The following is a 22,497-nucleotide window of genomic DNA, read 5'->3' as shown; positions in this document are numbered from 1 at the left end:
GTAACAATAACAGAAGCTTTTACCAAGGACAGTGCAAAGACTTATGTCCCTGTGTTCCCTCCAGAGGGAGTTTTCTCTCCCACACACTCCCCCCCCTCACTGAAAAGCCTCCAATGGACTCCTTTGTTTACTTCTGTCACTGGGGAGTTAACAAATTGTGGTTTCCAGCATCGGCTCAAACGTAATGCCGATACCTTTCAGCATCATTCAGTACTGTGGACATGGGGGAGGATGTTTTGCTCCCATTTTGTAGATGAAAACAGAAACAAGCTCACGGCTGGTAATGCAGAGAAACTTCCTTTAATTACTTCCTCTTATTTTCCAAAAAAGCTTCACAGACAAAACAGCACCATACACACTGGCACTGAGACCCACTGAATGTGTAACTGGTTATATTTTATGACATTGTTGGCAGTACAAAGTCCTTTTTATGTGTTACAGTCAGAAAGTGAGGAACATTGAAACTCGTCAATGTTTGAACTGTACTGGTATGAGGAAGTACTCTTTAGTAATAGTACTCAGTATCGAGAAATACACATATATAAGTACGTGTACGTGGCGTCTGAAAAGTGGTGCATCACTTCAGTAGATGCTGTGACTGCGGCTCTTAGTTTGTGGTTAAGTGAGGGTGTTAAGAGGCTGTATTTCTCTCACACACACACACACACACACACACACACACACACACACACACACACACACACACACACACACACACACACACACACACACACACACACACACACACACACACACACACATCATATTACCAAAATGTGGACATACACATATTTCTACACACTTTCAATTTCATTTTGATTTGATTGATTATATACAATACAATACAATTATATTGTACAAATATATATTCAATTATGTTCAGCTTCTTCCCATAGGATTGTTAACATGGCACTGTTACTGTTAGCGCCTTTTACAGTGGGATTTGACAATTCTGTGTTTTGATATGGTCATGCCAATAAAGCTAGGGTAAGGATGAGGTGGAAAGTGACAAAAGTAAATTGAGTTTTGGAGTTCATTTTGAAGTTTTTAAACTACATATTAATCCAGTTTGTTTTCGTCAATGATAGTCTGAGATTTCTCTCACACACACACACACACACACACACACACACACACACACACACACACACACACACACACACACACACACACACACACACACACACACACCACACACACACACACACACACACACACACACAGAGCTCCATAAATGCCTTAGGTAGCAGCCCGTTTCTCACCTCTGGAGCTGATATAAGACGTGTGTTATTGCACCGCAGAGGACCCCGTGCACCAGCTGTTCTAGGGGTTGCTTCTCTCCGCTGTGATCTTCAGAGCTCCGATGTTCTGCTGGCCTCAGGTTACTGGAAACACGTTTCACCTCACCCCTCAACGGGAGCTTAGAGATTATCGAGGTATCTGCGAGGCCTTTAAATAAACAGGGTGAGGAGGTTCAGCAGTGAGTTGATGAATTGGGCCTCTGCAGTTTAGCCTCAGCAGAAACACAGTAGATAAACCGTACGGTCGGGTCATGCTGCCCAGTATCGGCTCTTTTATTTAGTGAGTGTGAGATTTAAAGGCATCTTAAAAGGTACGTTGGGGCAGAGGTAGACAATGATTCTGCCTGTCACTGCAGAGCCAATAAGAGGTGGAAACATCATTCATCACACGCTTTCTTTGGGAATGCTCACCTGGCTTTTGGCACATTTGATTGTTTATTGATAAATCATGACTTAGTAAGGCAAGGCAAGGCAAGGCAAGTTTATTTATATAGCACCTTTCAACACAAGGTAATTCAAAGTGCTTTACAAAAATGGAAGACATTTTAAAAATGGCATTTAAAATCAGTCATTAAAAAGGAAAGATAATAAAATAAACATTAAAAGTAGACCTCGTGATACTCAAAAAGTAAACCAATCAGAACATTTATTCTGCCACTTACGGTGACTTTTACAGTAGCGATTATGGCAAAAATCATAATCACGATTATTTTGGTCAATAATTGATATCCCGATTATTAAAAACGATTATCCATTTACTTTGAAAACATCCATTTATTGAAAAAAATGTTTTGAACAATATGTTTTTAACAGTTGATTACCCTGAACTTTAAGTATAATTCAACTGAAAAAACAATAAAAAAAAAAAAAAAATTTGAATAAAAATAATTAAAAATAATTAATAATAATATTCGTTTTATTTCGATTACGTTGTTTTCGTAATCGTTGCAAGCCAAAATCGTAATCGAGATTAAAATACGATTAATTGCACAGCCCTAGTGACTTTCTTACGTTGTTGATGTTACAGCGCTGGTCATACTATACAACATATAATATTGCATAATCTTTGGAGTCAGTATTTCCATATCAACCGGCGTTACAGAAGCAAAGGTTAACTGCAGATATAAAGCCAGCAGGGAAACTACATATTAAATAGAAAGATACATGTAAATGGCTTCATAGTTGACAGATATCCTGCCTTCCACACCAGCCTAAACAAACTCAAACATATTGGCAGATGCAGCACAATGGGTCAGGTGGTTTTCAAATGAAGTGTAATTTATGATATGGGAGATGTATTGTTTAGTTTCAAGCGGAGACAAACGCTCATAAAAGCACCAGGGAGAGAGCACACTGTTGTGATATGATTATCTAAATGTCAGACAATCCAGTCTCAAACCACAATATGAGCGTTACGCTGCATATTGATGTTTGGCTCGCTCCAATTAAAAAAGACAAAAGGTGCAGCGTGCTGCTCCGACTCTCATTTGCATTAAAACCGTTTGCAGTATAAGCTTCTCTGCCGGTGCAACGTTTCCAATCTCATGAATCCATGGTGTCCAATCCAGGGCTTTACCTTTTAAATAAATTAGATTTGCCGAGCTGCTTGGATGATGTGAATATCCCTGTGTTGTGTGTTTTATTAGAGTGACAGAAGAAAATTGCATTTTGTGCCAAACTGTTTTTTCCCCGTGGAGACTTGTTGCTCTGCTGCTCTCCATTAAGAGACACTTAGAGGCACATATATTCAGATGAGTTACTCAGTGCATCGGGTGGATTGGTATTCTATGATACATATCTCCTCCTCGAGCCATTAGTACCAGAGATGTAGCCTGCAGCCTTCCCTCTAAATCTGCATCATTGTAACTCAGTTTTCGGCATTTAGTGTAGTTATTAATTAGCATGAATGGCATCATAGCCTATGTGAACATGTGGTGGCTGATTTTCACCACCATGAGTAATGTTGCGATCATTGGATATAGAGGGCACAAGATGACAATTATAACCTCTGCTGTGGACGATTTATTTTCAAATAAATTGGCAATCTGTTCAATCCAACTGATCCAGAGTCCCCTAAATCATCCAAATCGACCCAAAATGTATCCAAATCGACCCACCAAGAGAACACATGTTGGCATTTTTCATCCTGAATGTCAGAAATGGACTCAGCATCACAAATGAACCCCAAAACCACTCCAAAAGTGTCAAGCATTTAAAAACGATTGCCCATATAGGCTTTAATTCACGCTAATTAACGCAACTTGTGCTAATTGTGCAAATTGCCGAACATATGCAAATTAGCACCCGGCAGTTTCTATGTGCCTGGGACCCGTACTGTACATTTCTATCATAAATCTTTGGGGTACTTAACTTTGCAACTGGCAACTAGACTCTTGAGCAGTGTTTGTACTAAACCCAGGTGCAAGTTTGTTATTTCTGCCTTGTTATCTGCGTGTGTGTGTGTGTGTGTGTGTGTGTGTGTGTGTGTGTGTGTGTGTGTGTGTGTGTGTGTGTGTGTGTGTGTGTGTGTGTGTGTGTGTGTGTGTGTGTGTGTGTGTGTGTGTGTGTGTGTGTGCGTCAAACCTGGCCAGAGATGAAGAGATTTCAAATGCTGCTGTCGCTGCTTTTGATCACTTGATTTGGTTGATGTGTGTCTCCCACGCAGCCTCCCACAGACACACGAGGAGTGTGTGATCCTTTCCGAGGCAGCGGAGTGCCGTGTGCACCGGGGATCTGTGTGTGTGTGGGGGCTGTGTTCTTGCAGATTGTGCTTTACATAATGAGCTTATTTTCTAGCTGGGTAGCGGCTGAAGGCCACAAGCAATGAACATTATGCAGGAGTGTGTTTGACAGCTCCGTGAAGAATTGGGAAACAAAATATTTCTGTAGTTGTTAAAAGCAGCGAGGAGTGGGAAAGTGCTGAGCGGCTCACTTTAAAAGCTGTTAGGATGGATTCTCCCGTGAAGAGAAAGGGCAGATAAGTTACTTTTCAGGCATTGTGGGACGTTGAAATTAATTAAAAGATAAAATAGAAAGCGCAAGATATTCACCAGAACCATAATGCGGAATATATCCGGACACTTTCTGTGATCTGTCTAATAGCCAATGATGCGTAAATGTAGTGTAAATGTGGAGAATCATCTAATACAGCTTTTCAAAGTTCTCCAACTTCTCCTAATGGCGTACACGACTGATTTCTGTGGTTTCTAAAATACTTTCCATGGCTTAAATAATCAAAATCAATCTTTAAAAGAGAAAAAGATTGACTGTTTGTTGCCACCTTTATTGGGCAGTTGACAGTAAATACGCAGAGATGACACAATCAACTAAATAAAAGTGACAATGAGTTTATTTGGCTACCAAGTTGCTCCGGTTTGCTACATTTTTCCATATCTGATAAAGAGCTGCATCTCTAAGCTTTTCTTATTGGAGCGGTTGTATCTCTGTAGTGGATGTAGGCCTGTCGCGATAATCAATAAATTGACTTATCGTACGATAAATTAAAATGGACTCGATAACTTTTCTGAGCTCGATAAATTGCCGTTTACATGCGTGTTTGTTTACATAAGGATGTGACCAGAATTTTAGCCCGGCGCGCTGTGAGGGGCTCACACACAGCCAGGTCAGGACACTCCGCGTGCAGCAGTGTAGCAGCCAAATTAATAACATAGAGACAAGCAGGAGACAACGCGTGACTTACTCGAGGGGAATTTGAAGTTAAATGGAATTGGTTGCGAAAACTAATACCACATCTCCGGTGTGGGAATATTTTGGATTCAAGCCAAATCAACGAGGCGAACCTACGGACTTGAATGAGCCGGGCGGTGTGTCGCATTTGTTTTAAAAAAGGTAGCAACAAAAGCTAGCAATACGACCAACCTTAAACTGCATCTGAAACACAACCTACCATTCCGTTTTCCCAGCTGGGAGCAAACACGGCAGCTGGAGATGGAGAGCCCCCACCTTCCCTACAGTTTACAATCAAAGATGCATTTGCCCGACAATGCAAACATGTTGGTGTTCCTTGCTAGAAAACTTTGAAATACAGATTTGGATATGGCCTGTTGAGGCATCTGGGTCTTTGTATTGTACTGTTGTTTTAAGGAGGTTTTTTTTGCTTGTCAGACAATGTTTGCTCATATTTATTTATATATATATATATATATATGAGAGAGAGAGCTCTGTTTTCCAGCCTGAGTCTATTTAATTGATTGTTTTGATTGTGTGTGATTTAATTATTTTTTTATAATTTAATTTGTTTTATTTATTATATATCATTTATATATTTGAATATTATTTCACATTTAATTTGCAATGTTGGATGTTCAATAAAAAGTTCTGTTTGAAAGGATGTACTTGAATTATAATATATTATCATTATGTCAGTGGTCTAAAATGGTCTTACAACAGTGCCGACAATATTATCGTTTATCGCAATAATCTCCGGGAAAATGTATCGTCCAACAAAATTAATTATCGTGACAGGCCTAAGTGGATGAACAATATAAAAAATGCGTTATTTTTAACATATAACATTGAGATTACAGAGATGAGGCAGAAGCATGTGACCTGATAAGGAATGGGTCTTTGGTGCTTTTGAGTGACATGAAGTCGTGAAAAGGAGCAGGCTTGACCCCCTTCAGGTCAAACTGGAGGTGGTATGGTGTGGATTGGTAAAATGAACATTGACGTTTTCTACTGGAGGATGATTGTCAGTGCTGTGGAGCAAAAACAACCACCGGAAAGCCTCATTATCCTGCTTACTGCTGCATGCTCTGAATGGCTGAAGAACAGGGCTCACACTGAGCAGCACTGAACTCTGGGTGTTTGGGGCTTACAGAGCTCTGAAGAGCAGGACCTTCTGTTCACTGTGTGCTGAGTGATGGATGGAGCTCATCGCTATTCAGGGTCTCTGTCCCGGACTCTTTGTTATTCAGTAAAACAGTAAAGAAGTGGACAATGCAGGTGAAAGACCTATGACCCCCCCTCTCTGTCACAGCAAAGACTGAAGGCTTCAAACCTCGAGAGATTTAAGAAATGCCGTCAAACTCACCATTTGTCATTTCAGTAAAATGATAGACTTTACAGAGTCCGGACGGATGGATGGGCCACAGGGTGAGTGATGGGTGTCCAGGAGGATATCTGATCCAAATGAAAAGATATTTCCCATCACTCAAATGTCAGAGTAATGGCTTCCTCTGTGCTCGAAATTTTGTGCGACTTTCCTTCTTTTATTGTTTCACCTGAGGCTGAAATTCTCTTTTCGGGCTGCTATTACCTTGCTAATGAGGTAATTCCAAAGATCCAGTGGAGGTAAAACAGCCGTGTCACCTCCATTTCTTCATTAACATTTAATCTCTTACCAGAAAGACATCCTCGTCATGCGTGGAAGGGCTCTTGTCTTGTCTTGTCTAATATTTTCAGTTGTTTAGGAGTTGTTGTTTTCTCTGCTGATGCCAAATTCAGAAAGGTCAGAGGAAAGCGTTTGCCCTGGATTAGACGTCAAAGCTGACAGAAGTAGAAAGGAGGTGCGTTTGTTTTTGTGTAAAGGATGAAGATGCAGTGATTTAGTATTCAGGAAACTCTCTGTCCGACGCAGGGTCAGTGTCGAGGTTCAGTGGCTGCAGAGTCCAGCAGGTATTCAACATTTAGCTCCATTTTCCTCTGAGCCCTCTGTGTTAGTGCTCCACCGGCCACAGTGTCAGGGACGTCGGCTCTTAAATGCCAAAGCGGAGGAAAACCTGCCCGATGTTTTCAAACTGCTCCGCTCCCTCTCTCTGTTGAGAGTTACCTCACCACACATTATCTCCTCAGGGATTAATGCACTCTGCCTTGGAGAGCCTTCCCTCTCATTTCCCCTCTTCAGACGACTGTAATTCCTCTGCTTTTCACGCTGAGCCCCCCCCCCCCCCACAGTAACAAGTGTCTGTCAGGTCAACGGCTGCAGGGATAACGACTATCAGGAGGAGCTCCAGGGGAACAAAGAGCAGCAGGCCCTCTGATGAATGTGGAACAGCTACAGCACATTTAAAAGAGTCACATTAAATATGTATGAGGCTCAAACTACTCGATTACTAATGATATAAAATACCAACTAAAGAGCCACTGTGAAGCTCAGTCTGTGTAATGCGGCTGTACGTCAGGATTCTTAATGATATCTGCCGTAACAAAGTGTCCTAAATTGACTTCAGACTCGGTTAGTACCAGATAATTTCACCATCAGAGAGAAACTGCTCAGAGGCCAAGCTGGAGGCTGGCTGAAGTTTTCAAGCAGAAGCACTGTAAACTTTTAAAATATAAAACTGTTGATGATATAAGTCTTAAGCCTGCATCTACTTTAGGAACAGGAATAACAACTTACTTTTTATTTCTTTACAAAGTACACATCGTGTTTGCTCTGGTTTTGGTCTCTACACCAATAACTAAATACTAGGACATATATTTGACCCGTCATCTGTACCATGGCCACATGCTCAATGATGCACCTTACAGTTGAGCTATACAAGTAGTTCTCAGCTCTTCACGCACTCGTGCAAAGTGAGCCTTTGTTTGGATTTCGATGCATGTTTATTCATGCTGTTACGGTACTGGTGCGGTAAGTTTGTAGCTACAATAAAGAAAGATTTGGAGCAATAATTCATTACATATTAAAGAAGTCCTGTTGGATATGGGACAATACTAAAGAAATCTAATCCCCACATTATAGGTTTTCTAAGAATTTCAATATATTTCTGCTTAAAATGTTTCTCACTATGACCATAAGTGGCACTGCACAGGAAACCCACCTTAATTGCAACACCTTTTTTCTAATTTCCAAACTTGGAAAAATAATTTAAATAAATGTCTTGCTTCTGAGATTTGCTGCAATTTTAAATATAATCTTGTCCCTGACTATAACCCTTACCAAAAAAGTATTTTTATTGTACAGTTATGAGAAAGTAAACAAAAAGTCAGCTCCATTTTGATTAGAACTTTTATATTTTCCTAATATTTGGCATAACAAATCCGGGTACCACTTTACAATAAGACTACCCTTATAAGGGATTCATAAAGGGTTTATAATTAGGTTATTAATTAGGTTGTAAACACTTTATTAATCATTAAGAACCATTTATAAACCAGTTCTAACATAGTTTTCATACGTCAACACAGGCTCACTATTTGGCAAGATGACTAAGCCAATATAAGACTTATCAGTACAGATAAAAGTGGGCTCACTATTTGGCAAGCAACCGGTCACAGTCGCCATGTTTATCTCATGTCTTATAAAAGCTTATTAAGGATTTATAAAGTGTTCACAACCTAATTAATAAATGAATTACAAACTATTCGTAAACCCTTTATAAGGGTAGTCTCAGAGTTCCCGTTAGAATAATTATTTGCCGGTCAACATGTCCGTTACAGTTTAAATCTTCCGGACAAAATTAGAAAAGTGCCGGTCAAAGGTCTTCTATGTTATTTATTGAGCTTTAAAACAAATTGATATGATTCGATATTAAACAAACTAATTATAGTAGATTAATTAACTATTCAAAAGTGTACAGACATTTACAATAACACGGGAATAATAAACGGAGCGCTCTCCCCCTCTCCTGACAACACGCCAGTATCATGCAGCTCACGGATCCACTAATGAGTGACCCGACAGTAAAACTAAACATATCTATAACTAGTTTAGGTAGTTTGAGAGGTAATTAAAATAGCTACGTGTGATATTCTAACCTGAAGTGTGTGTTTTGTTCCGCTCACCGCTGCAGGTGATCATGCAGAGATGAGTGTCGACTCGTCAGCAGCAGCTGATCTCTCTCTCCCGTCAGATTAGACTTCACTCGCGTTTATCTCCATATCGATCAGATCTAGCTAGTTCTAGCTAATGATATGACTACCTGCTTATTAAAAGACACCTAAACAATAAGCGTTGCTATGCAACTGGGTGAGGCCACAAAGTATAGCGCAGCATTATGCATTTGTTTACATGCCCACCGGAACCCCGAGGCATTACCAACAGATCAACACACAATCAACCCGTACAGGACACTCTTTCTCCACATTAAATGTTAGACATTAGAATTGACTATTTTTGTCTGTCACATACTCTTTTGTCTGTCACATACTATTCTTGTCTGTCACATAAGTGGCGCAACTGATGCGGTATTGCGCTAAGGGGAAATCATTTTGACCGGACATTTTGACCGGAGAGATTTAGATTTGCCGGTCTTCAGCATATTTTACCGGTCATAGTCCGGTAATTACCGGCTAACGGGAACTCTGGGTAGTCTTATTGTAAAGTGGTACCCAAATCCGTCATATATTTGCTGACATTTTCAAGGGTACGCTTCAGAATGGCTAGGATGTCAAATTTGAAGTAATTTCACGATCTCGCTTCAATATCTCAAACTAAATTGAAAAGTAGGCAGTCAGGCCACCAACTGTTGCAGGTAAAGAACAACTGATGCATGTCATTACAAAATGAGATAGACCATAGGGTCACAGTTCAGCTAGAAAATGTTTGAATGCTGTTGTGAAATCGGTCATATTTGAATTAATGGAGGGTTATTCCTCTTTTGAAAAAGTGAAATCATGGGTGGTGGATACTGAGAGGCAGATGAAGGCCTTGTGCTGTTGAGATGAAGCACACTAATGTTGACGGAGTAATGGAAGCTAAAGCGTTGTCAGAGTTGTGTGCAGGGATCGGACCGAGCGTGAGTCATAGTAATTGGCTCTTATCTCAGCGGTGGAGAACAACATCCATTAACAGCTTTAGATGGAGGCAGAGCTAGATTACAGAGGGGGAAGCTGTGAATACTTATTGAGCTGAAACTCTGTGTGTGTTGCTCGTACAATAACAAACATGTATGTGTCTTTTACTGTACGGTCTACTATGTCTCCAGGTAGTGGAAATTGTTTCATTTGATCATTTTTATACTTAATTGTTCAGGGTTCTTACGGTCATTAAAAACTTGGAAAAGTCATGGAAATTCAAAAAGCTAATTCCAGGCCCTGGAAAAGTTTGGAAAAGTCATGGAAATGTAACTAAAGTTGCATCAAATATAATTTATATTTTATCTAATCGCCGAAATAGTAATACTATAATGATAATACATACTGTATCGTATAGTAATGAAACATAAAATGGCATTTAACTGACGAGGTATTTTGCTGGTGAGAGATTTGAGTTGCTTTAGCGTGTAGAAGCTAGTAAGCCTACTATTTGATTTGTTTTAGATAGGCACAACATGTTTCATATGCAGACCTTATTTTCCTGTTCCATGTTCAAATAAACCATTTTCAGTGGTACCGCTGAGAAAGAGTCGTGTTTTTGGTCATGGAAAATTAGGTAAAGGTCATGGAGAAGTCATGGAGAAGTCATTGAAAATCATTGGTGAAAAAGTGTATGAACCCTGATTGTTGTTTTTCCAAGAAGTTCTTCACATCACATTTACATTCACTTACAATTCTTTCACATAATTTTCCCTTTTGACCAAAAACAAAAACGATTCAAGGCTCGATATGTCGTGGAGTCAGAAAATATCTTATGCTTTCCAGAAAAGTCTTTCCTGGGTGCTGTTGTTCAAATCAATTGAAAATGAAAAACGCTGCAGAAACACATCCCCAGTGATTTCATTTGTAACAAAACCAACATCCAGACTGAGTTTATACAAGTCTATTAAAACAATTGACACTAATAATATCATTAGGTAATACAATATAACGTTTTTAATTTGTAAGTCAATTAAAGCATTAAAGAATGAAACATGAAGGTTTCTTCTGACATCGCTGATCAGTCTCCATCAGGATCAGCCTGTAATGAGCCATTCATCTTAACAACACCACATGATTACAGCATCCATTCATCCACATTATTACACTGCTCATTCATCTCCTATGGTGCCATTACAGCTGAAAGACCTGTTTCCACCTGGGGACATAAAGCATGCCTCTCTGTGATTAGTGCCACTCGTGATCATATCCACAGACCAAAAGGAATGATGATGGAGCTGTGACAAACGTTTGATTTTAATTTAAAGGTTTCTTTGTGTATTACCTTATTCAACGACATCATGTATTTCTTTATTGCTGATTATTTCCCCCTCTCAGCCTCAGTGAGCTCTCGTCCTTCTGTTTTTAACAACTCAACACTTTTTCTCCCAGACGAACAGATGGAAAATGATAATCTATCTCCAGCTGCGTGTGATATTGTGATATCCTCAGCGTGGTTTTAACTGTCGACCCCTCAGCTGTGTTTTCCACTCTGAAGAAGAGTTTGGACACATCTCCTTTTATGATTTTGACCCTTAATAATGTTTACACTCATGCTGAGAGAGGAGACGTTCCTGTGTTAAACTACTGACAGACTGCAGTGTAATGTCAAAGGCCTGCTTTCACTTCGCTGACATTTAACCTGCCGAATCATTGATACAAGTCTACACCTCAGCTCCTGAGTAGGGCTGCACGATTTGGGGAAATAATCTAATAGCGATTTTTCTGACAGATATTGCGATTCGATTTACGATATTTGTTTTTAAGCGACCCAACTGAAGTTTATTGTAAAATGCGGTCATATCTCCGGCTAGGAAGGTCGTATCAACGTGCTCCCGTCTCTAGCACCCCCGCAGCCCGAGCTACGAGTGAAAGAACTAAACTTACATGAAACTTCCGTTGGGTTGCTTTAAAGTCAAGCTTCAGTTTAAGATTCACCCTGTAATAGATGTAGAACATGTGATGGAGCATTACTAACCTGAACTCAGATGCTTTGTTTCACCAAACCATCTAGCAAAGCTCCATTGGAAGCCATTTGGAAAAGGGCTGGCACTTTCAAAAATACTTGGCAGGTGATTGGATCAATCTGTCTATCACCTTCTATCATGGGCCACTTCTGATTGGTTAACAATGACTGGGACAGGTGGAGCACAGCACTTCTGATTGATGTGGATGACTGACACACAAATAGAACAAAACATTTTTTATTCAAGGCTTTGCGATTTGATAATTGCATCATTTAAAAATCGCGATTTCGATTTAACATCGATTAATCGTTCAGCCCTACTCCTGAGACAAACAACAACCTGGTGATCCTGCCCTGTTGCTTCTGGTATTTAGCCTTTCTTGAATCTCTTAGTGCGGAATCACTCAGGATAAGTGTTGTGGTGCTCCTGTTGAACTTTCTACTCTATTCCAAACATCTCAGTTTTTTCATCTGGACCGAGGACTGGATGCTTCTGTGAATGTAGAGATAATGTATACAAAGGTAGCTCGTTTTAAGGCAAATTTTACATGTCGGTCATTACTCTGGCTAAAGTATGGAAGTGCCGTGCAAAACATGTGATGCACTATAAGTGAAGTTTGTTGACATTACAATCACCAGTACTTGTTCCAGGAATGAGTCCTAAAACCCGGGAATGAGTGAGCATTTTAGCACTTCTGGTTCCCTCGTCAGTTTTATTTAACGTGTTTTTGATTAGAAACCTGAAATAGGGGGTGTTTCTCAATGTCGAGGACGCTTCCTTGGTAGCACATGTCTTCCGAGTCACTTGCTTCAGAAGCGAGGCAAGAATCCTTCCTAGCCTCGTAAAACGGAGAATGGTGGAACAGGCCAACAGGTATGCAGGTGTGCGTCATATGCGAGGCCCCGCCTTAAATGGAGCGCGATTTCCGCCAAAGATTTGGAAATTGTTTCTTGCGCAAAGCATTGTGGGGATTTTAAGACAGCGGAAGATACACATGTGCATCTTTATTTGCATCTTTAAACTGTTTAAGTTCAAGCCTTGTTTTAAAATGTACGTTTTTTTCTGCTTTGTGATTGGTTGACAGACGTGTGTGACAGCTCATTGGTTTCCAATCTGCCTCCATCGTCCTTCAGAAGCTCTTCTCAGCTGTCCAGCAGCCACGCGCCGGGCTTCGCCAAACTCAACAGGAGAGACGGTAAGAAAGACAGGATACAGATGTACATAGTTCGGCTAAATCCACATTACTAGCATTATTGTTGGTATTGTTTCAGAGCTATAGGGAATACGGTTTATACAGTCTGTGAGTCTGTTCATTACATTCTGTATTTGTCATTCTTTTTATCCTTGTGTGAACTCTTACCTGTCCTATCCTGTGTTTCAATCGTACTCCTGTTGCTGCTTTAACACCTGAGTTCCCTACAGGGATCAATAATTGTTTATCTTGTCTTATAAGTCTAATAGAGAGAAAGAGGTGGTGGCAAATCTCTCCTCTGTAACTCCCAAGCTGCTCTGCTGCCGTTTCACTCAGTTGTGAAGAGGCTTCATTTGAGCTCAGGACACAAAAACATAACAAATAAAGAATCATTTGTACTAGGGCTGTGCAATTAATCGTATTTTAATCGCAATTACGATTTTGGCCTGCCACAATTACGAAAACAACATAATCGAAAAAAACGATTATTTTGCTTTGCTAGGTTGTGACAGTGCAACATATTTGATCTAATTAATTTTTATTTATCATATTTATATATGTTTAGTAGCTTGGGGAAGTGCGCTCCAAAATATTTGTTGATCTTGTTTATTGGTATATTATTTATTTAAATGTATCATTTATTTAATTTATTTTTGTAGTCGTTTCTCAGTTGAATGATACGTTCAGGGAAATCAACAGTTAAAAAGATACTGTTCAAATTATTATTTGTTTTAAAGTTCAATAAATGGATGTTTTCAAAGTCAATGAATAATCGTATTTAATAATCGTGATATCAATTATTGACCAAAATAATCGTGATTATGATTTTTGCCATAATCGCACAGCCCTAATTTGTACTGAGAAGGATCAAATCCTACAGACTAATGTCCCGTCTTTATTCTCTGTTTGTAGTGAAGGTTTTTGCCACGAGGATAAATGTGAATGTGTGTTCGCCCAACAAAAAGCCCCAGCAGGGAGCCCTGTGCTGGATATTGATGTGAGGCTTTGACAAAATGAAGATCATGGTTTGTTGTGGGGCTTTCTGCGGGGAACGAGCTTCACTGCTTTATCCTGACATCAAAGGGTGGGATGGGTTTAATCTGGATCTGAATGATTTTCACCACCAGGGGAACTAAAGAAACAGAGCCCGCAGATTTCTGCTCTGTCATCAGCTGGTTTGATGCTCGAGCCTCTGAGCAAACAGTGTTTTGGTTGCAAAGTGCTGCCAGTCGCTTTGTTTGCCGATCTGACTTTGATTTCAGGAAATAGTGGATTGACAAGGCTCTCTGCTGTGGTGCTAGCATGCCTTCCTCAACCTGCTACTGTTTCTAATACACTTAATCAATTTAAAGACAAGATTTGACTTTTTAAGAGCGACTGAAGCATGTAATCACTTCCAAGACTTCCACAGTAGAAAGGAGTAAAGGTCACACTCTATGTCATGTGGTGAAGGCTTCATGTTGAAGGTAATTTCCATCGTTGCCCTTTTGCTGACACCAAAGCCAGTCTTCTGTAATGCTGCTGACATATCCTGGTCTCTTATTAACTCTTACAAGAGACAGGAGAGCCAAATGTGTCAGATATTAATTTAAAAAGACATGTTAATACCTTCAGTGAAAACTTACTAACAATAACTTGACAAACTTTGTCTTTTTTCGATCAAAAAGTTTAAGAACATGTGGCTAGTGAGGCCCATCTGTAGGTGCTCTTAAGAAATCTCTCATCATTCTCAGCATAGTTTTAATATTTCCTGTTTGCTGTTGTACTATACTGTAGGTCTGATTTGAGTAAAAACGACTAAACTAGTGGTTGCTGAAATATAAATAGAAAAAACCAGCTTGTACAGCCGTGTGGAAGAACTCTAAGAACGTAATAGACAACAGATGGTAAGTTGCAGGAGATGCAGCTTTTGCTTCGACAGCAAATAAAATAGGTTAACGCCAGCGGGGGCTACGAGCTTTTTTTTCACAAAACTGTGTCTCAGGGCTTCTTAACATTTAACAACCTATGAATGTGTCATACCCACTTAACGGGAAGAAACTCAGCTAACTGACGATATTAACTATTTTTAGCTAAACAAAACACAAGTCTAACGCCGAGCCTCTGAATTAGCACTAAGCGAAAAAATGCTAACGCACTTAGCACAGAACTCACAGTAGAAATATTGTATACTTCATCGGTTCTGCACAAACAAGATATCAAATGAAAGGTTACAATGGTATAAGTATCATCACTCCACGACCAAAACTCGCCGCAGCGAAGGCGAAACCAGACAACACACAACTTAGCTTTACGGGGCCAAAACGGGAAATATGTCTTACCTTTGCTGTTTTCTGATCAAAAGTTGTGTTCAATGGCATTAAAACGCATACAAACGCTGCTGAAGGTTAATCCAATGTGTCTGCGTTACTTTGAAATGATTACTGATAATCCATCATAAGATTTTTGTCAAAAACTGAGATTTCATATAGAGTGTATGAGAGCTACAACCCAGTTTCCGGTTTTGGGCATGCTGCGCTCATTCACCAATGGTAATGTTTAGATGGATTTTAGGAACTTCCCCTCGATTCTATTGGCTCTAACGGTTCAAAAGAGGTGTCAATCATCGAAATCGACCGACGGGTTCCAGAGATATGGAAAATGCACCCAAATGACCCCAGAAGTGTTTTTTTTTTTCTAAACCTCTCTAAAAAGGTCAAATGTCACTTGTTTTGCATCAATCTTGATACAGGGTACTTATTATATGTTATAGTTTGGATTCCTAAAGCTTTTAGTCTACTATCCCATCATTCAAGGGTGGTTTTCACTATAAGTTGTGTTTTTTTTTGACGGAAACTAATTTACATTTTTTTACTATGTTCAATCTGAATTTCCTTAAAATAAAAAATGCTATATTGATTCTGAATCTTCTACATCCAACTCACAGGTTTATCATTACTTTGAGAACAAAGATTATTAATTTACCCCTTTTAGAAGTGAAGTTATAGTCATTTGTTCTGGGAATGTCATTTTCGAGCCTGAGACCTGAAAAACAGGCTTGGGTCTTAACAGGTTAACAAACAACTTCCCAACAGTGGTAGCTTTCAGGCATTACCCTAATCTAGCCTTAGCATGTAGTAGTAAGATAAGGAAAGCTGTGTGTGTGTCATATTTCCTCCTCAGCAACATTCATGGTGCAGGTTCCCGGAGAGCGTTTCCAGCTGCTCGCTGAGGAAATCAATGAATATATGAAACATCTCCATCTCATTTCCATCCCCTGCTGCTGCCTCCTCCAGCCGCTCTCTGAGGAGCAGCTCGCTCTCTATTCATTTAGCCTCTAAGTGAGCAGGGATTAACAGTTTTGGAATACCACTGACACAGCATCTTTACCAAGGATTTAATCAGACAGTCAGCTGGAATCCATAACATTACACACATTCAGAAGCATCCAGGTAATGGTTACGTGAATATGTTGTTCTCACAGATGTAGCAATAGACCATAGCTCCACATTTCATGACACAAAACAATGAATATTAAAGTGGACCTATCATGCTATATTTGAATAATATAGTGTAGGACCATACCTATATAAGGCATATTTATACTTTTTTTTTTTCAAAATACCAAACAGATCATGCATTTTAGCCATGCCTCATTTTGCTCAATTTGACAATTTCTAGCTCTGGGCAGATTCAGTGAGAACAGCACCATCTACTGGCCTGGCATATGTACTACAGTGTCTCCAGCGCTTTCGAACGGCAATGGCCGTGGCTGTCTCCTCCTGATTGGTGGAGTTAGCCCAATAGCCGTAGTGCCACTGTCCTGACATCAGGACAGTGTTCAAATCTGGATCAGTTTTTATCAGATCCGTTGCAACCCCTTTTTTTTAGAGATTTGGGTATGGAGGAAAATAGAGAGGGTTGTGTTTTCTGACACTTGGTGAGTTCCCTGGAACACCGGGGACACATATTCATGTATAAAAGACGTACAAAAGTGCATTTTGCATGATAGGTCCCCTTTAAGAAAATATAAGGAATTAGCTTCCTAACAAGACATGAGCACTGCAGCAGGATTATATGTATGTTGTTCTGTCTGTCATATTATATGGTACAGTATTCAAACAACAGTCGAAAGACACTTATGTACACATCACCTTGAGCGAAATGCGAGCTCAAAATGCTAATGCTGCTGATTTGACCACGTTTGATTTTTATAATGTTCATCATTCTGGCGTTAGCATACTAATTAGCAGTCGATGCTAGGCTCATGGTCATTATTTATAGTATTTTTCAGGTATTTTATTATAAAACCAGATAATTGTACACATTTTGACCTGATTTTAGAGTGAAATGAAAAGTCAGAGGATCGCCAAAGCTATTAAAATCCATCCTGAGGGTAATATAAATGTTTCCACAAAGTTCTTTGGCAATCCATCCAACTGTTGTTGAGATATTTCAATCGGGATCAAAGTGTTAGGAAGGATTATTACATTTTTTGAAAGACGATAAGACTTTTTTTAAACATGTGACACTGCCAAAGGGAAACAGCAACCTCATGTAACCTTTCTCCCACAGAGACACTTTAAATAACCCAGCAGCAGTTTCTCTCTGCAGTGAGACTGGAGGACGGACATTGTGCTTCAGACTCTGACCTGATGTGTCTGATCACAGAGGAGGCCTGATAGCTCTGGGTCTGACACCAGGAGAGGATAAAAAGCCCTGATAGTCTATTGATTGGAGGTGAATGGCCTTTTATCAGGAACCTGAGGAAGAATGAGCTATTTCCCCTTCTCTCTCTCTGGCTCTCCTCTTTCTCCTTTCTTCCTTAATCTCAACGTGTCTCTGTCTGTCTTCTGTACAGTCTGTTTTTGTAATAATTTGTCACATTTTCATTTTCTCTGGTGCGAACTAATTCAGCCACTTCTGTCTTCCTGCCAACTGTTAATAGCAGTGTTCATTTTTTAAACCGTTTCATTCTTCCTGGGCGACGCTGACAGTTATCACTGACTACTCTGCAATTATGCTGGAATAGACATGAAAGCGATTATTGTGCCACAGCCATCGCTTTCCCAAAGAGGGAGAGATTAGAACTGACTGTGGTACAATAACCAGCTAATCAAGTATCGAGCATACTGTATCTACTCTTCCTTTGTGACCTCTGGAACGTTCCTCTGCTAACACTACCACAGTAACACTTACTCTCTAGGAACTGCTTCTAGGAGTATTGTAAATGGACTTGTATTTTTGCCAACACACACTCACACATTTGTACACCGTTTGCAGGGATGTTATAGAAGGTGCTTAACTGCTAATGCTAATTCACACACACTCACACACACCAATGGCTGTGCCTTTGGGACCAATTTGAGACAAGGACACTTCGGCATGAGAATAGGAAGAGTTCGGGAATGAACCTGCCGTTCTTGTGTTCAGAGGATGAGCCAATCACTGAGCCATAGACGTCCCTTTCTCTGTGCAATGTGTATTTATTTGTTCTGTTCTGGTAGCATGACCAAAGCCATACATTTTGGTTATTTGTTGTAATGAATACAACTGTAAACTTTTGAACGTGTGTCTCTTGGCAGCAAAACAGCCTTGGTTTCAATAGATCCCCAAGAGAGATTTGTTTTGGTTTTCCAGCCTACAACCTTACAGTGAAGTCTATCTGGGCAGCGGTTTACATGTAACATCTTTGATAAAGTCACTTCATGTTACCATCACCAAACAGCAAGACAGACAAAGTGTATTTGAGTGGACGGTTTAGCAGCAAATTATTGTGCTGTTGGTGTAGAACAAAACCAAAAGGAGACTTTACAATTTGAGGGATAATTTGTAGGGATGTCCCGATCACCTTTTTTTGCTCCCGATCCGATTCCGATCATTTGATTTTGACAATCTGCCGATACCGATTTTTCCCGATCCGATCTTTATGCAATGCATTAAGAGGAAAAAAAAGGAGAAAAGCATTCAAGTTGTCCCTTAAACCCCACGTTCTCCACCACAGATAACGGCTGGTCATCCAACGCGATGAATTCAGCTAACTTGGCTGTTATTTTTTTGGCCTTTTCACTGTTCTGGGGCAGTTTCTCTTTCCTTTTAAAAGTCTCTGAAAGTGTTGGTTGTTTCAGTGCCGTTACCTGAGTGGCCGCTGTGTACTCCTCGTGTTGTTGTTGGTGTTTGCATTAGATTGGTCGTGTTGAACGTAGCTCTGTTCTTTCCACCACGCGGAACCTCCACCTTGCAAACATTGCATCTGGCTGTTACACTGCCTTCGCTTTCAATTTTATAATACTTCCAAACTCCTGACATTTTCTCTGTCCCGACTCCCGAGTCACCAGCTGAACGTAGCCTCTCGTTAGCTTACTGCTACTATTAGACACTGCCCACTCTTGCCAGATTTGAGAGAAATAAGCAACCAGGTCTATGAAAACAAGCCCAAAAGAAGCAACACAAACATGATGTTGTGTAATTTTAAACCAAAACTAAGGCCTCAGGATGACTTTAAGACGTGAACATGGTCATTTTTGTTTTGTAACATTAAATAAAATAAGAAAAATATTTTATAAAAAAAAAAAAAAGATTCCCGATCCCCGATTTTTTTCTCCCGATTCCGATCTTTTGAAAATCACGTGATCGGCTCCGATCCCCGATCACGTTATCGGATCGGGACATCTCTAATAATTTGTCTATATATATGTCAGGTATGAGAGGCTCTGTGGCGCAATGGACAGCGCATTGGACTTCTAGTTAATCATTAGAGATGTTATTCAAAGGCTGTGGGTTCGAGTCCCACCAGAGTCGTGTTTTATAGGGAGACTGTTAGTGCAGGCTGTAAGGGACAACCTTTCTATCAGAAGGTTGGAGGTACAATGCAGCCAACATGTTCAGATGTCCTTAGGCAAGATATCTAAGCCCCAAATTGCTCCCGGAGGCATGTCATCCACAGGATGGAAGTGTCTGTAAGTGGCTTTGGATAAAAGTGTCAGCTAAGTAACATGCCAAGTAAAAGTTTCTTTCCAAAATGTCTTTCTCAGTGCCCTTTCTGTGTTGTTGCTTTTAGAAAGTGTCTCTCCTGCTTCCTCTGTGGAGAACCTGCAGTGTTTTCCAGCCAGCTGCTTCTGTCAGTGCTGCGCTGAGCCCATTAGCTTCCTGCTGGACTCTGTGTCCGACTGACAAGTTATCATACGGCTGGAATTACCCTCCTGACTCTGTTTTCTCATGCAAATGACTCTGGTCCTGGCACTTATTACAGCCAGTCTGTAACATGCCTTTCCTGCTGATTCTGCATCGCTGTAAGCTGTGTGTCTCTGTCCCACTTCCTGCCTGGCTTTTCACTACCACCCTGCCTCACTGTCCCTCTATATCTCTCTCTCTCTCTCTCTCTCTCTCTCTCTCTCTCTCTCTCTCTCTCTCTCTCTCTCTCTCTCTCTCTCTCTGTCTCTCTGTGTGGCTGTCTAATAGAATATTAGGCAGCTCATTCTGAAAACATCATTTCCTTGAGGCTACATGGCATGGCATTGGTTTTTTTAACAGTACAAGACCCAAGCAACTAGGGATGCCAGAAACTGACCATGATCAAATTCGAAAATCGGACAACCCTGGCGAATATTAATCGCGGGAGAGAAAAAAAAAAGAATTTTCGCAGAGCTTGTATTTAACTTATTTTGCACTTGTCAGTTCGAAGTAGTTCCACGAGGAACTTTTCTTTGTTCATCTTTAGTTGTTGTTGTTTGTGAAGGGGGGGGGGGGGGGGGCGGTGTCGGTGTGTCAGGCTGCAGCAGCAGTCTGCACTCTGCGGCTTCCTCCAAGTTTACAGTAAAACAAACTGGTGGTGTGACCAATGGCCATTTACAATTATTACTATTATTAGCATTAGTCTATATTTTGGTTGAAACTAAGCCAGGGAAAAAAAGAAAAACATAAATATTAATAAAAAAATATATAAATAAAATCGAATTTTAAAAATAATTTTCGATTATGGAGACTGTAACGAATATTCGAAAAATCGAATAATCGCTGGCATCCCTACAAGCAACCCAGATATGCCAGATATGAAATAACATCAAACACCTGCATTTGAAACTCTCCAGTCACAACTTGTGTGACCATTTTTTGAATAGTTTCCTGCTTTACATTAAAATAGCCGCTATATACAATACAATACATTACATTACAATACCATGACAAACTTTGTCTTTTGTTTTTGACTCATTTACTCATAGTTAGTTACATATCAAAGCACATGATAAGATGCAGTACTGTACTACACGTTTACAAATATTACTTGTATTTTACAAATCGTTAGTAAATTTGCCCCACATTTAAATGCTACTACTATGTATTTGGTGGTTATGAAAACAAGATCATTTAATAATTTCAATTAATATAATACTATAAAACTTCATCTTAAGTAACATTTTCAATTAAGGACAAGTATTTTAAGTCCATAGAATTTGTACAAAAAATGTGAGTACTTCTTCCAGCACTGCTCAGATTGTATGGAAAGGCCTCGATCTGAAAACATACCATCACTTGTGTTTAAATGGCATAGTTGTAACCCAGTCAGCTACCAATGCGCTCCACATCTCCTCAGGGGGTGTGTTGCTGTTTCCTTCTCCTCTGTTTGCCCGTCTGAGCATTGGTGTCACACTCCTGACCTCCATTACTCTTTACTTTCCTCAATGGGTGGCTCTGGGTGCCTTGACAGACACTGGGGCAGAGAAACCATGGAGATCTCTTTGATTCGAAGCGACAGCCGTGACACAAAGTGTTCGGGCCGTCAGCCATCAGTTCACCTCAATTACATTACTTTCATTTATTCTCTCCGAGTGGACACAGCAAATCTTTGTAGCTCCTCTCTGTCTCGGAGATGTTTCCCTCCGATCTCTTTCTCTTTTCTTCTTCCCCGGTCAAGTCTTCATGAGGAAAGGTCAGAGTGTCTGCTCTGTTCTGTTCTCCTGTCACTGGGCACTGCTGCTAGTCAAGAGATTATTAGCTTTGGCCTTTAGCTCTTTAAAGATCAGGCTCCACCAGCAATCAGACCGACACTGATTCCTTTTCACCGCTTAGCATTTCTCCTCTGCATCCCACCACACTTTGTTCAGAAGCAATTCTGACTGGCAACAAAAGCTGTTTTCCTTACGTGAAACTCAGGGTTATATGCTGTAATACGTATATAGATATACCTTGTATTAGGTCAACACAAGTGACAGACGGTCCTTAAGAAAGGGGCAATTTCAAGAAACAATATAGTACAAGTGTCTCAGTAGAGGAACATTCTCTTTCTGTGAGGTATATT

At 40.1% G+C, this 22,497-nt stretch overlaps 1 protein-coding gene and 1 non-coding gene across 2 annotated transcripts in view; both read left to right on the top strand.

Moving 5' to 3' along the window:
• Window positions 1-22,497, top strand: part of LOC117500367 (contactin-associated protein-like 4) — a gene marked incomplete at its 5' end in the record, with an annotated part of 138,037 nt that overhangs the window by 16,900 nt on the left and 98,640 nt on the right. Inside the window, 1 exon segment of the mRNA XM_034153229.1 lies at window positions 13,113-13,223. Coding sequence (XP_034009120.1) covers window positions 13,113-13,223 — 111 coding nt within the window.
• trnar-ucu lies at window positions 19,909-20,000 on the top strand. Its single transcript is given in 2 exon segments — window positions 19,909-19,945; window positions 19,965-20,000. It is a non-coding gene; the product is annotated as a tRNA-Arg (tRNA).

This window comes from Trematomus bernacchii, unplaced genomic scaffold (assembly GCF_902827165.1).
Source record: "Trematomus bernacchii unplaced genomic scaffold, fTreBer1.1, whole genome shotgun sequence".
In the NCBI taxonomy this organism is placed as follows: domain Eukaryota; kingdom Metazoa; phylum Chordata; class Actinopteri; order Perciformes; family Nototheniidae; genus Trematomus; species Trematomus bernacchii.
Note: the sequence above shows the minus strand (reverse complement) of the source record. Positions and strands in the feature narration are given on the sequence as shown.